Raw genomic sequence first — 16,393 nt, forward strand, 5'->3', positions numbered from 1 at the left:
GCATTTTGCTTGCTATCAGACAAGAAAAACTTGTTGAACATTGTACATTGATACAAATTACAATCATCATCTTTCAAATGAACTGTGTCTCTGACGACAGAGTGATTGTTATAGTTTTTCTATTACGCAATGGTTTGAGTTACAGAGTACAAATTGACTTTAAATACTATGGTTCAAAATACAAGTTTAAGTTATGCTAGGTTGATGGAATATTAACGATGATAATAGATATAAGTTATAACATATTTATATATTCAAGAAATGATCATGAAAGACATACCTTTAAAATTTAAGAGATCGCAACTGAGACGGGAAAAATGAGTGTTTGTCCACTTATAAGTAAATATGATGCTTACTCAAGATATAAGAATAGAAATGTTCGAAAAGAATGTTTTTGTAATTTTATTAATCAATCTCTTATTTGGCTATAAAAATGTATATAGTTGGGTTACAAGTTTAGATCTAAACCATAAGTAACTTCATCAAACATATATTTGTTAAAGAGGCTTATACATCTTATACAAAGCCACTTCAACAAACAATGTGATAAATGACTTCAACCTTATGTAAAATAAAAAAGGAAAAGAATAATGAAGTTCTCAAGAAGCATAAACATAATAATAATGATAAAAATACAACAAATTAATGTCATCAAAGAAAAGAAGTGCCTGCTAAACCATGATGCAAAAGATTATGAGCAATAGCATCTCTAGCCTTCAATGAATTAACTGATCTCAAACCAACCTCAGGAACCATTTCATCATCAAGAACATCAACCTTAAGTTCATCCTCCATTTTCTCACCTTTCATCTCACAAATATTATGCAAAACACAACAAGCACCAAGCACAACAGGCAAATCTTGAAGCTTAACCTCAGTCCTTTTCTGCAAACAACACCATCTCCCTTTCAACCTACCAAATGCATCTTTAGCAACTTTTTGAATCTCACCAATCTTCTCATTAAAACCATGTTGTGTCCAAGTTAAATTTTGTTGATTATAAGGCACCAAAACCCAATCCATCAAAGGATAACTTGAACTTCCAACAATCCAAACACCTTTAAGAAGCCCTCCATTAGCCCTTTGAAAAAGTGCTGATTTTTCCAACACTTGATCATCAGGCATTGAACCAGGCCAACCGATACAAACATCAGTAAACACACCATTCGGATCAACAACACCTTGAACAGTAATTGAATAAGAAGTCTTTTGATTCCTCTCAGTATGTCTCTTATTAAAATAAGCAGCAACACTAATCTTAGGAGCTATGATAGGAACATGTGATGTATACATAGAACCTACAACATTAGGAATACCTGAAATTGACTCAAACTCACCTTTAATTTTCCTTAAATTAACCTCATTAGGCCATTGAAGATACTTAGGCATAAGAACAGTTTTAATAGCAGTACAAACCTCAAGAACAAGTTTATGACAAGTTGATATACCTAAACCGAATCGCTTCGAAACGATCCTTAAAGGATCACCGGTCGCTAATCTCCATAGACAAACAGCAACCCTTTGTCTAACTGGTATTGCATTCCTCAAAGTTGTGTCTTCTTTCACAATTGCTGAATTCAATTCCTCACAAATCAAATCAAAAGTTGATTTTCCCATTCTAAATGCTTTCCTAAACTCATTTTCAGGAAAATCATCTTTGTTACATTCATCCCACCATGCTCCTGAACGATCCTTCACCCAAAGCCTTCTCTGTGAACCAGATTTACCACTACTATTATCATTGTTCTTCATATTATTAACAACACTTTCACTATTTGTTTCTTCTATACCGTCACTAAAAGTTGTAGCAGCAATAGCAACAGAACTTGACATGTTTCTTGTTTTTTTTCTCCTAACTCTCTCTGATTCTTCAACTTGACTATAAGAATCATCAAGATTTGTATAATAATCAACCATAGCTTTTGTTTTCTTCTTATGATTTGTCTCCAAACAAAATTTCTCATCCTCTAAAACTTTATTGTTGTTTTCAAATTCTTGTTTCTCTTGTTCATCAAGTAAGAGAATTGATGTGAGAATACCCTTTAATTCTTCCTTCGTATTCTTCTTGATTTTGCTTCCACCTTGTTCATTATTGATTGAGCCATGACCTTCACCTTCATCATCACCATCACCAACATCTTCATTTTTTCTTCGTCTTTTTCTGGTATTAGTTGAATTTGCACTGTTATTGTTGTTTGGATCATTCATTTGGTCAAACGAATTTTGAAGTAAAGTGTAAACGTAAGAAAGTGATTCTGGGTCTGCAAAAGTTGGGAGTTTCATAAAGACTTGAAATTTATTCAAAAGGGTAACGAAATTGGAACTGTTGCTATACAGAGGAAAATCAGAAAGACAGAAAACACAAACTTTGTTTCTGTGTTTTTTTTTTGTTGGTGTTTGAGTTTTGATGATGTTTTTTTAAGGAAAAGATGTGTTGTGTGTGAACACAAAAGTGTGGTGTGAACGCGTAGATTGAATTTTTTTAGGAAAACATTAAAAAAAAAAAAAAAAAAAAGGAAATGAGGCATGAAATAAATATTGCGAAAACAAAGTCTTCGATTAATTAATTAACTTAAATTCAATGTATGTGAATGTGATAGGGATTTGGGACCTTTGGTTTGTATTTTTCTTTCTCTTTGTTTAATTGACAGATCATAAAAGACTGTCACCGGTAATGATTCTTTTTTTTTTTTTTTTTTTTTTTTTTCGTAAAAATAGAGTATAACTCAAAGTCATGGTTCTTTTATTCCTTCTTTTTTTTTTCCATGAAATTAACGACTATGTTCAAATCAAAATTAAAAGAGAAAAATAAATATATAAAAATATTTAGATAAAAAGATTTAAATCTCTTTAAATTTGATAATTGTTTTAAGTTCGAACTCAGTTTTATTAACTCAACTATGTTTTTTTATTAAGATGTTAATTTTTTGAAGAGTATGAAATTATGCTCAAAAACTATTTGTACAAAATATAGTACCATATTAAAATTAGTAATAAATTAAGTATAATAAAGATAGACCTTTTATTATTAAGTATTAATTTTATATACACATTTTTCTTTCCTACATAGCCAACCAATTGGATTATATATATATATAAACTTAGTTATTCAGGTGATGTTTCGTGTAATATTAAAATTTATTTTTTAGTTTACATATTCAACCGGTAACTAACAAAAATGCTATTTTACTTTTACCAATGACTTAATGTAAATAAATAGTGATTTTTTTTGTCATTTATTCATGATATTTTATATTAATTAGTAGAATGATTATAAAAGTATAAGTAAATATATTAAATATACATCAACATGTAATTGATAACATGTAATTGATTCTAATGTAATAAGAGTTTTCTAGACACATCAAACAAGTGGTCATGAATTTAATGTTTGACTTTTATTTATTTATTATATATATATATATATATATATATATATGAAAAGAATACTTAATTATATTCGCTTAACAATTTTTTTATTAAAATTTATATTTTAAACATTTAGTATTAATTTTAATTTTTCATTTGAATATTTTGTCTTTTACATTGAGTTTGAAATAATAAGGGGAATGTAAGGGTAGTATCGTAAAGGTTGAAAAATATACATTTCAAAGTATTTTCTATTATTTGATATCCATAAATCATAATAGACGATACAAAAATATAAAGTGTGTCTCATAAAAATTCTTTTTCTATATAAGTAAAAATAAATGAGTAACTTTTTAACTTTTTTCAATCATATCCTTACTTTTATTTGCCACTCTACATTTTGAATTATTTTTGTCATTTTAATATTATACTACTTTATTTCCTCTTACTTTTTATACAATTAAATAAAAAATATATATTATATTTATTTCCTTTTATTTTCTCTTCAATCAAATAATTAAAAAATTATAATAGAATTCTTTTTCTTTCCTCTCACTTTCCTTTTCCTTACCAAACAACACTTTTAATGTTCAAGAATCATTTCTCACGCAACTAAAAAAAAAAAGAATCGTTTCTGATTTCTCTATGTCGAAATTGATATAGTACAAGTGAATAATTAATATATGAAATTAATTCAGTTAAAAAAATAGTATGATAAGATAAGACGGTGAGCAAATAGTGGTGGTAGTGTGAACACGCTTTAGGTTTGGCATTTTCTAGCTATATTGGATTTTACTGTATTAATGTCAGGTATGGGACACGGAGACAGACTTGGAATTTTCGCAACTTGATTACGAAAAGTCTTACGCACAATATTTAGACACACAAAATTATAATAAAATTATAAATTAAAAAGAAATAATTAAATAATTATGTGCGTATTTAAATACAAATTATTTAGAATTATGATTATGCAAATATTTCTTTATGATTCTTGCTTAAATTTCGCAAGTGGATTATTTTTTATATTTTTTCTATAAATAAGGTGAAGATATTTGATACTCTTATTAGATAATATTATTATATATTAGTAAGAATATTTTAGATTTTTTTATTCTCTTATATATATACATATTGTAATCCTATTAAATTCAAGTTTGATTAATTTGTTTATGAAACCCTAGCTAAATGTTCATTCTCTTTTTTCTCTTCTATGTTTATGTTAGATTATCATTATTAACATGATATCAAAGAGTTTTAGTTGATTTTGGGATCTATTGTAAAATGATGTTGAAATTTTTGTGCGACTCGTTTTGCAGCCAATACCGATTTGTTTCCTCCGTTTCTGACCCGTTTTACGGCCGGTATCGATTTGCTTCCTCCATTTTTCAGCGCGATTCTATCCCTCTGTTTCCGGTGTGATTCTGTTCTTCGGTCTTCAATGCGATTCTGCTATTCTGTTTCTGGCGTGGTTCTGCTCTTCTGTCTCCGGCACAATTTTGTTTGGTTCTTTTCTGATTCTTCTATTGATAGGTTATCCCTAATTTATTTTGTTTCAATACTTGTATTTGTCGTATTTTCTTATCATTATTTGTTATGGTTGGTGCTAAGAATTATTCTCTTCAAGTTATTAGTGTCCACCTCAATGGACAAAATTACTCTTATTGGAGTTATGTGATGAAAAAAAATTTGATTGGAAAAGATATATGGGGTTATGTTGATGGAACTTCTGTTAAGCCTACAAATAAAAAGGATGAAGCTAAATATGCAAAAGATCTGAAAACATGGAATGTTAGTAATTCAAAAATTATTACTTGGATTGATAATTCTGTTGAGTTGTCTATAGGAGTGCAACTAGCAAAATATGATATTGCTAAAGAGATTTGGATCACTTGAAACGTTTGTATGTTCAGTCTAACTTTGCCAAACGTTATCAGTTGGAAAGTGATATTCGGGCTCTTAAGCAGAACAATATGACCATTCAAAAATTTTACTCAGCAATGACTAATTTGTGGGATCATTTGACTCTTATGGAATCAACTGAGTTGAAATCTGTCTAAGCGTACATTGATCAGAGATATGAGCAACGTTTGGTTTGGTTTTTGATGGATCTTCGTGATGATTTTGAGGGCCTTCGTGGGGATATTTTGCACCGTTCCCCTCTTCCTAATGTTGAATCAGTAGTTAGTGAATTGTTGGCAGTAGAAATCAGACTTAAGACTCATTTTGGTGTGTCAGATAAGGGAATTATCCCAAATCCTCCATCTATTTATGTTGCTCCTGTTCAAAAAGGAAAAGCATATTGTCCGCTCATTTTGCAAAGAAAAAGGTTATTGGAAGCACATTGTCCGAAATTGAGGAGAGCACATAAGAAGAATTTTAAGGGGTCAGCGTCCAATATTGTTGCTTCTGCTCCTCCTACCATTGACTCTAGTTCTGGTTATGTATACTCATTTGAGACTGCTTCCCAAATATATGATATTGCAGAACAACTTCAAAAATTTCTTACCACTCAATCACATGTCATGTCTGCCACCTATTCTAAAGGTTTGAACCCCTCTAGTATGTCAGGTATATCTCATTCCATATGGATTATTGATTCTGGAGCATCTCACCATATGATATATGATGATAAATCTTTTGTGTATGTGAATCATGCCTCGTTTGTGTCGGTTATGACAACGGATGGTACTCATATGCCATTAGCAGACATTGGTTCTGTCTCTACACCTAACTTGTCTCTTTCTGATGTTTATTATATTCATAATCTCACTTTGAGTCTTGCTTCTATTAGTCAAATATGTGATTTCGGTTATTCAGTTATATTTTCTTCCACTTCTTGTTGTGTGCATGATCCACATTCCAAGAGGCTGATTGGGACATGTCATAGACAAGGGGGACTTTATGTTTTGGATGACCTGCGAGTCCCAGATATTGCAGCATCAACAACTACTACTGACTTATTATCTAGTTTTCGCTTGAATTTTTCGTCTTCTAGTTTTTATTTATGGCATTCTCGCCTTGGACATGTTTCTGCTTCTAGATTAAAATATTTGGCTTCAAGTGGAGCTTTAGGAAAGTTACAAACCAGTGATATTTCAGATTGTTGTGGCTGTAAATTTGCTAAATTTTCAGTTTTACCATTTAGTAAAAGTGTTTCAGTTTCATATGTGTCTTTTGATTTATTTCACTTTGATATTTGGGGTTCATCACCGATGCTCACCAAAGGTGGATCTAGATATTATGTTTCGTTTATTGATGATTACACTTGTTTTTGTTGGGTTTATCTTACGAAAAATCGATCTGAATTTTTTAACATTTATCATATGTTTCGTGCCATGGTCAAGACTCAACACAATGTTATTATAAAGTGTTTTCGCTATGATTTAGGTGGTGAATATACCTCTAATAAATTCTCTGAATTACTTGCTTATGATGGCACCCTCCACTAGTCATATTCTACTGATACTCCTCAACAAAATGAAGTTGTTGAAAGGAAACATCGTCATATTATTGAGATTGTTCGTTATCTTTTGTTGTTTGCTTCGGTTCCCAGTGAGTTTTAGGGGAAATCAATTCTTACTGTTGTTCATGCTATTAATAGAACTCCATCGTCTGTTATATCAGGTTTGTCTCTCTTTGAAAAATTGTATGCTTTTATCCTTGATTGCTATTCTCTGAAAGTTCTTGGTTCTACTTGTTTTGTTCTTCGTCCACAAGTAGAGCGCAATAAATTGTCTTCTCGGTCTGCCATGTGTGTTTTTCTTGGTTATGGGGATGGTCAAAAGGGTTATCGTTGTTATGATCCTCATGCAAGAAAACTATATGTTTCTTGCAATGTTGTTTTTCTTGAGCACGTCCCTTTTTACTTTGTTTCCTCTTATTCTCATATTATTAAGAGTTCAAAACTAACTCATATTGATCCGTTTGATTCTAATCATAATGCTTCTAGTGATTGTAATGTTGAGAATTGCAGGACATATACTACTACTTCTCATGATGACATCCCCCTTGCCCCCTGGCTGTTTAACCACCTCGTGCAATTGTTGATCCTCCGTCTCCACCTCTTCGTTATCCCACTTGTCACTGTAAGTCTACTCAGTTACCTGATTTTGTCCATTCCACTTATTCAACTTAATTTGTTTCTTTCTTAACCTCTATTCACAATTTTTTTGAGCCCTCTTCCTATAAAGAGGCTATTCTTGATCCTCTTTGGCAGAAGGCTATGGCAGAAGAACTATCTGAATTGCACAAAACAAATACTTGAGAATTAATAGCTCTTCCTCCTAGAAAGCATGTTATTGGGTCTCGTTGGATATACAAGATCAAAACTAAGTCTATGGGTTGGTTAAGCGCTATAAAGAATGTCTTGTTGCTAAGAGATTCTCTTAACAATATGGTATGGATTATGAAGAAATTTTTGCCCCTATCACCAAGATGACCACTATCCATACTCTTATTGCAGTTGCATCCATTCGTCAATGACATATTTCTCAAATGGATGTCAAAAATGCATTTTAAAATGGTGAGCTTCATGAAGAAGTCTATATGGTCCCTCCACATGGGGTTTCTCATAGTCAAGGGGAAGTGTGTAATTTTAAAAAGCTCTATACGGTCATAAACAAGCTCCTCAAGCTTAGTTTGAGAAATTCTCTACTATGATCACTTCTCTTGGTTTTCGCTTTAGTGAACATGATTTTTCACTGTTTATAAAGTCTACCTCTTATGGTCGCATTATGCTTTCTTTGTATGTTGATGATATGATTATTACATGTGATGATGTTAGTGGAACCAATGAGTTAAAATTACAGTTAATCAAGCAGTTTGAGATGAAAGACCTAGGAACTATTCGCTATTTCTTAGGGATTGGAGTTGCCTACTCTCCTAAAGGCTAACTTCTTTCTCAATCCAAGTATATTGTCAACATTCTTGAACAGACTCGTATTTCTGATAATAGAGCAGCAGATACTCCTCTTGAGTTGAATGTGAAATATGCTCCCTCAGATGGTGTTCCTTTACCAGATCCCACTTTGTACCGTACTTTGGTTGACAGATTGGTGTATCTTACGATTACCAGACTTGATATTGCTTATGTTGTTCATATTGTCAAACAATTTGTGGTCTCTTCGACTACAATACATTAGAAAATTGTTCTTCGTATTCTTCGTTATCTACAAGGAACTCAATTTCAGAGTCTTCTCTTTTCGTTGTCGTCTTCATTGGAGTTATATGCTTATTTTGATGCTGATTGGGCTGGTGACACCACAAATCGTAAGTCCACTACACTATTCTATATCTTTCTTGGAGACTTTTTTTATTTCTTGGAAGAGTAAGAAATAAGACATTTTCTCTCGCTCTTCTACAGAAGCTGAGTATCGTACTATGACATCCACTACTTCTGAAATAATTTGGTTGCGTTGGTTTCTATCTGATATGAGAATCTCTTTTTTTGAGCAAACTCCAATGCACTATGATAACAAGAGTGCTATTTAAATTGCTCATAACTCGGTCTTTCATGAACTCGCCAAACACATTGAGATTGTTTGTCATCTTACTCGTCATCATCTTCAGCATGAAACCATTACTCTACCATTTGTCTCATATTCCTTCCAGATTGTTGATTTATTCACAAAGATACATTCCATTAAACGTTTCCGTTTTTTGGTTGACAAACTCTCGATGTTTCATGTTAATGCATCATGAGTTTGAGGGGAGATATTAGATAATATTATTATATATTAGTAAGGGTATTTTAGACTTTTCTATTCTCTTGTATATATAAATATTGTAATCTTATTACACTCAAGTTTGGTTCATTTGTTTATGAAACCCTAGCCAAGGGTTCCTTCTCTTCTTCCTCTTCTATATTTATGTTAGATTATCATTGTTAACAACTCTAATGTATGTTTTAACTTATGATGCCAACAATGTTGATTTATGTGGAATAGATTAAAGATGTTTGATTTTAATTTTAAAGAGGTTAAAGTATATTTTAGAGTTCGTAAAATTTATTTTGTCATGTTTAGATGTTGTTAAATAAAATTGATTATGCATTCAAAATGGATTTTAACTTAAAAATATTATTAATATTATTTTAGTCTAAATGTGATTTTTATACTAATTTATTATTGAATTTACAAAATTAATTTTAGCCATCGTTGAAACGTTGTGATTTCTACAACACAATGAATTCAAATCCGAATCTCCATTAATGATTGACATTTTGTATTTGACACTCCTCAAATAAAATTATCTTTCGTAGAAGAGAATTAAATAAAAAAATAAAAAGAAATATCGCTTTTCATTTTTTTAATAGAATTAAGAAAGGTTAATACAAAAAGTGAACTTTAAAAAAAAAAAAAACAGATATCTAAAAAATCTTAATATTAACATGGAAATTTTATCGAGAAAATAAAGTTTAAAAAAAAATTATAAAATAAAATTCCTACCATATTCGAACTATTTGTATAAAAGTTGTCTCAAATAATAACTCTTTTAATTTTTAATGCAATAGTAATTTTTTATTTATTAGTATATATGTTTTTTTTTATCCATCGAGGAAATGATAAAGAAACTCGCATAAATTGAGATTTTAAATTTAAATTCGAAATATAATATTCAATTTAACAATATTGATTTTTATCGATTTTTCAATAGTACACTTTAATTAATACTATGTACATAATTTTCGAGACAATATATTCTACTTTGTATTTATGATAATAGTAAATACATCATTAATACTTCATAATAATAATAATTTAATAAAAGTATTTTCAAAATGAGTACAACTTTGATAAAAAAAGTTACTTCAAAATTAATTTGGTTTTAAATTTCAATATAATATTAATTATTTTTCTAATTACAACTTTTAATTAATACTATGTATATATTACTTCGCAAAATATTATACTTCTATTTTATTTTACATTTTTGGTAGTACAAAATATACCAATAATTAATTATTAATAAGAAAAGTTATTTGAGGGAGTTAGAGTGATCAAGAAGTCACGAGTTCAACTCTTCATTATAATAAAATTAATAATTAATTGTTGACAATAACTATTTAAATTGATAGAATTATCATTGTGAAATGAAGTGTTATCTATTATTTAATAACTTGTATAAACTAGAAAAATAATGGTAATTTGATTGATTGAATTGAATTGCATTGAATGATAACAATTGTAATGGATTATAGAGGATCAAATATAGAAAGTAATGAGCAGTAAGGTAGTTCCTAACTAACTTAGAGAGAAGAGGTGACTAAGTCTAAGATGGCTAATAGATTGCCTTCCCCAAACATTAATAATTCTACCCCTCTTAGACATGTTTTTTCATCGTAAATCTAATTATCATGCTCTTAAAACTTTTGAATGTGCTTGTTATCCTTACTTAAGACCATATAATAGACATAAGTTCAATTTTAAATATAAACAATGTGTGTTTATTAGTTAATAGTTATAATCACAAAGGATACTTGTGTTTATCATCTAATGGTATAGTTTTTCTTTCAAGAAATGTCAAATTTGACGAGCATACCTTTCCTTTTCAATCTAACTCCAATTTCTAATCTTTGTTTGCTTCTTCTCCTAATAATACTATTGATCATGACTATGTTTCTCAGATAAGAACTATTCCGTGTTCTAATAGATTCTCTATTTTAAATTATCCTAACCTCAACTACGAAAGTCCAAGGCCCAAGCCAGGCCAGACGGCGGCGGCGTGTGATGGTCAATTTGAACTGCGTTCTTTCTGAAGGTAAAAAAATATCAATTATAAGGAAGGGGGTTTGAATTATAATTGTCCCTTTTAAAAATTTTGTTTTAAAAATAAGATCTCAATCCAAGATTGATCTTGGCAGTGATGAAGATCGATCTTGGTTTTGTTGAAACAACAATATCAATTTTATCAATATAAAATATGATTGTAAAGCATAAAAATAAATAGAGATAGAGATAGAGAGATCACACAAGGATATATCCTGGTTCACCCAATCCGGGTTACGTCCAGTCCTCACAACCGTGAGATTTTTCACTAAGTGTTCAAACCAAGATCGTTCTTGGTTTTCATGGATCAATCTTGATCTTTACACAATTCCTACCCTTCTACCTAGAAAGGATTTCTTCAGTTCTACCTTACTGTTTTGGAAAGACTTTAATAAGTTACCTTTCAAAACATGAAATTATTTTTGCAATTTACTCAAGATTTGACAAAACAACCTTGAGTTACAAAGTGATGGATTTGAGACTATTTAGAATCTTAGTATTGCTCAACTCTTGTTTGAGAAATATATTCTGTAAATAGACCTCAGTTGTAAATGATTACAACACAAAGATTAAAACAAACAACAAACTATAAGAAAGATTTTGAGACACTTGAGTATGATCAAAAAGATTGATCTTTTGCTTGGTGCTGATTGTTGTGTTTTGTTCTTCAACTTGCAGCTGCATTTATAGACTCCAAGAAGGCTTAAGACAGCTCATGCGGCCGTTGGAAAGGGACCAGCTGTCATGAAAGAGTTGTTGGATAAATTCTGCCAAAAACAAGATTGATCAACTGCATCAAAAGATCGATCCAAGATTGATCTTTTGGTTTGTGATGAGCTAGCATTGTACTCTATGATTTGTGTCAGTATGTCAGCCTTGAGTACATGTTTTTCTGTTATGTGTGCAGACTTTATGATAGCTCAAATCAGTAGTGTACTTTACTACTTGTAGTCTTGTACTTGCATTTGCTTTATAAGAAGAATTATCTTTGTGATATGCCTTTATTGAAGCATGTCTTTGATTCTTCAAATTCTAGAACAAATGTGACTTGGATTGATCTTTTGTTGATTCTATATGAGAGTATAAGATGAATATTGTTTCCAGGATTGAGCTTTTTCAGGGGAACAAATTATCCTTGTTTCTGCCATAAACGAAGATCGTTCTTCGTTTTTCATCAATAAGTCAAGATCGATCTTCGTTTTCCAGAACTGCTTTCTTTGATCTGATTTGTGATGTTTGATACCTATCTTGTTTTAACATACTCAAAAGCACATGTTAAATATCAAAACACTTAGAATCATAATTAGAATTCTTAATTAACTTTTTGTTTGTTTTCATCAAAACATTAAATTGAGATTTTGTCTCAACACTTTCTCCTTTACAAAATTGGGATATTCCTTGGGGCACACTTCAAGTTCCATATCTCCACCTATAAAAATTACTAGTGTGTGATATCCCTCCTATGTGAGACTTCCTTATTTTTCAATTCACAATGTCATAATTCATAATGATGACCTTGTAGCTCTCATTAATGTCATCATTATTTCCAACACAATCCTTACCATTGCCTTATCTCTGAGCTCACCCATCAAATAATTTGACATCAACAATGCCTTTCTTAATGGGAACTTTCTAAAACAATGTACATGGCCCAACTTCTAAGTTTCATCCAAGGGGATGGCTTTCTTGTTTGTAAACTCAACAAATTCTTGTATGATCTCAAACAGGCCCCACGAGTTTGGTTCCACAAACTTAACCAACACTTATTCAGCATTAGTTTTCACTCCACTACGAGTGATGTTTTATCAAATCAACTTCTAATGTCAAACTCATTATCTTTGTTTATGTTGATGATGTCATCTTCACTAGTAACTCATATTCATCGATCAATTTTTTCATTCAATCTCTCAACACTAAATTTCATCTCAAACAACTTGATAACCTTCATTACTTTCTTAAATCTGAGTGAATAACATATTGATTACTAACTTTATCCTTTATCTATTTTTATTTTTAAATATTTTTTAAATATACGTAAAATAATCAAATAGATACTTTTCGTGGGATTTTTTTTACAACATAGTTTTTGTGGGATGGAGTACTAGTGTATTACTTACTATAATGAATATCTTATTATAAAATTTGGAAGGTGACAACCCCACATTAACTCCGTATGAGTAGGACAACTGTAACCTGGTGTATATTAAAAAATTCGTATGAGTCAACGAGCTGGTGTATACTAAAAAATTATAAGAAACTTAAAATTTATAAATTTTATTAATGAACTCTATTGAAAAATTGTATCTCACTTTATAAATATACTTTGTTTTGGCGCAAACACTTTATTGATTCGATTTTAAAATTTATGATTATTCATTGCTTTTTCTCCTGCAAGTAATTAAATCTAACAAGTCATTCATTTCATGCAAATGGTTGCACTCGTTTTAAATTGATTAGAATCAACATGTGATTTTTATAAAAAAAAATTCCATTATTATAAGTCATTGGTTATTAATTAACCTTATGTATTATTTTAAGATATCTATATTGATAAAATAAAATACTTACATTTGTAACAAATAAATAAATAAAATACTTACACTTGTTTGAAGATATTTTTTACATTCTCGTCCTATAATAATTGATCTATTTGTAATAAAATCATAAAATAAATAATCATTTTAATTATTAATACAAATTTTTTCAAGTTTAATTAATATTATTTTTAATACAATATATAATAAAAATAATATTTATTTAATTTTTCTTTATTTAATTTTTTAAATATATAAAATAATTAAATTATTTTAAGAGGAAAGAAATATAAAAATATCTCTTAATTTGAGATAGAGAGATTATTTTCAACGAAGGCGTGAACACTGCACACTTTGACAATGAGCATGTATGTTCAGACTTGAAAGCTGCCTTAGATATATGGGTCTAATTATTCATTTCTTCTACACTTAGGCACATTAATTCAGCAAAATACGCTACTTTTGACTTTTTGTCTATCTAACAATAGCAAGTGTAACAAATAAGCCAATCTTTGTAAAAGTTGTGAGCGGCCGAAAGTGTATATTGTCATGTTTTCTCATTAACTCAATAATTGCCATGAAACAGAAAATGAAAAATGATAGATATTTCCACTCACATGTTTCAAATTTTTGCACCGTCTTTTAATATAAAATATATTTAATTTTTATAATAATTATTTCTAAAGTCATACATACAAATATAAATACTTGTAACTCTAATATATTGATAATTTAAATTCTTTTACATATATGACAATTAAACTAATGCAGAAATAAAAAACATTTAATCCTTATTAATTCTGAAAAAGAGGCGTTTGAATCCTTTTGGGTCAAGTGTAAAAGCAGTTGAATGATTGGTGGAAAAGAAATAAACATAATCTCCTACCCATTTTTTTTTAATAGTATCTTATTCATTCACTCCTTTTTCTTTTGATGTTTAAGATAGAGATACTTAAATTAAAACTTCGAGTTTTTTTTAGAACAAATTTAGAAGTTGTGTTGAATGTGCCAAAGACACATGTTAAAGAAAAAAATAAATAAATAAAAAGAGTAGTTTTATGTAAAAAAATATCAAATTTTAAAATTTTAAAACTTGTATATGTAAATTCTAATATTATATAAGAAATTATCGAATAGGCCAAATTTTTTTTAATATATTTTTGAGTAATAGTTAAATTTGCCCCTAATACTATTGTGATTAAACCTATCAAAGCTATTCCACTCATTATGGAGGGTATAAAAAAATTTCTGCTGCTAGTAGCATCATGTATAAAGAGAATTGGACAAATTTTGCAACAAACGCCAAAATAACAAGAGGGCACACAAAATAACAAAAAAGAAAAATATATTAACCTTATTCTTATAAATTAAATTATTGAATATTTAAAATAAATTACAAAATTCTAAATTATCTGTCATCTAATAAAAACTTATTTCTTAATAATAAATCAAAATCCCCTATACGATTAATTATATATACTTTTCGTCAAGCATTTGTCGCACTAAGACGTGTGAACCAAAGACCTATTAACGTATAAGAATTTATATTACTACGTTTAGTCTCAGAACTAATATTATGGAACACATGTTAGTATTTATCAATTTAAAATACTAAACGTCAATAGAAATACTAGAGAGAGAGTTTCTGTAAAAAAACTATAGAAAGTATATTTTTTTTTATCTTGCAAACAAGTGTCTAAATAAATTTTAAACTTAAAAAAAAGTTAAAAACACAACTTTCAATTCAATATTTCTAAAATTGGTTTTTTAACAAGTGTCTCAAAAAACATTTTGTTACCATTTGTGGATTTTAGTGAGAACTTCTTTATGTGCACTTTTACTATTGTTTATATATGAAATTTACTGTGATTTATTTAAATGTGTGTTTAATTTTACGGTGCTTAAAATTATTTTGAAATGAATTAATTTTATAAAATATATTTTAATTAAAAATGAATTGAATACAAAATAGTTTATATTTTAATAAAATTCATGTAAAAGTGAGTTTTATTAATTTTTCTTTTTTGATGTTTTAGATCAAAATCGCTTTTTCAGTGTATAATTTTCAAAAAAGAATTTTAACATGTACATAAAAAATTCCAAAAAGTTAAAATTGATTCAAAGTTCAACATGAAATCTATGAATCGACGCTTCAACTTCAAGTTGATACTCAGGCCAAAATAGTTTCTCATAAAAGGAACCAAACTTAATTGTTCAATTGAACTTTAATTTCTTATGCAAGCTTTGCTATGCAAGCTTGCTGTAGATCTTGGTTGGAATTTGCTTTTCTCTTATCTCTGAAATGTTTCTTATGTTGGTTGAATGAAGATATTAAATTTCAAAAAGAAAAAAAAACTTAATTGTCCTATTCATATATGATTAGCACTTTTCTTAAGAATATAGTTAATATTTTTTTACATGTTTGAAGTTTTAATTTTTTTTTATAAAGAAAAATTTAGATGAGATGGATTCAGAAACTCATCTGGGTGATGACATGTCTCAAAGTCCAAAGAATACTCACATATAAATACTTACAGACGACTTAAGGCTTAAAAAACTAACATAAGTACTTACATATGCCTTAAGACCTAAAGAGCGCTGACATAGATACTTACATATCAGTCAACAAAGAAATTCTCACATGGATAGCGAAAATTAAATCCACAACCTTGAAGGTGTGAACTAACTCCTTCTCAACTGAAGTAACCTTCACTACGAAAG

The 16,393-nt window shown here is 29.3% G+C and overlaps 1 protein-coding gene across 1 annotated transcript; it reads right to left on the reverse strand.

Annotated features, from left to right (window-relative positions):
- Positions 1-376: 376 nt before the first annotated feature.
- LOC101491352 (protein ALP1-like) lies at positions 377-2,418 on the reverse strand. Its single transcript, XM_004498789.4, has one exon. The coding sequence runs from the start codon at positions 2,281-2,283 to the stop codon at positions 652-654; it is 1,632 nt and encodes a 543-aa protein (XP_004498846.1). The 5' UTR covers positions 2,284-2,418; the 3' UTR covers positions 377-651.
- Positions 2,419-16,393: the final 13,975 nt, after the last annotated feature.

The sequence above is a fragment of the Cicer arietinum genome, chromosome 4 (assembly GCF_000331145.2).
Source record: "Cicer arietinum cultivar CDC Frontier isolate Library 1 chromosome 4, Cicar.CDCFrontier_v2.0, whole genome shotgun sequence".
NCBI lineage: Eukaryota > Viridiplantae > Streptophyta > Magnoliopsida > Fabales > Fabaceae > Cicer > Cicer arietinum.

What these genes read in the sequence shown, in the direction of transcription:
- LOC101491352 (XM_004498789.4), bottom strand. Translation starts at nt 2,283, where the DNA reads ATGAAACTCCCAACTTTTGCAGACCCAGAATCACTTTCTTACGTTTAC.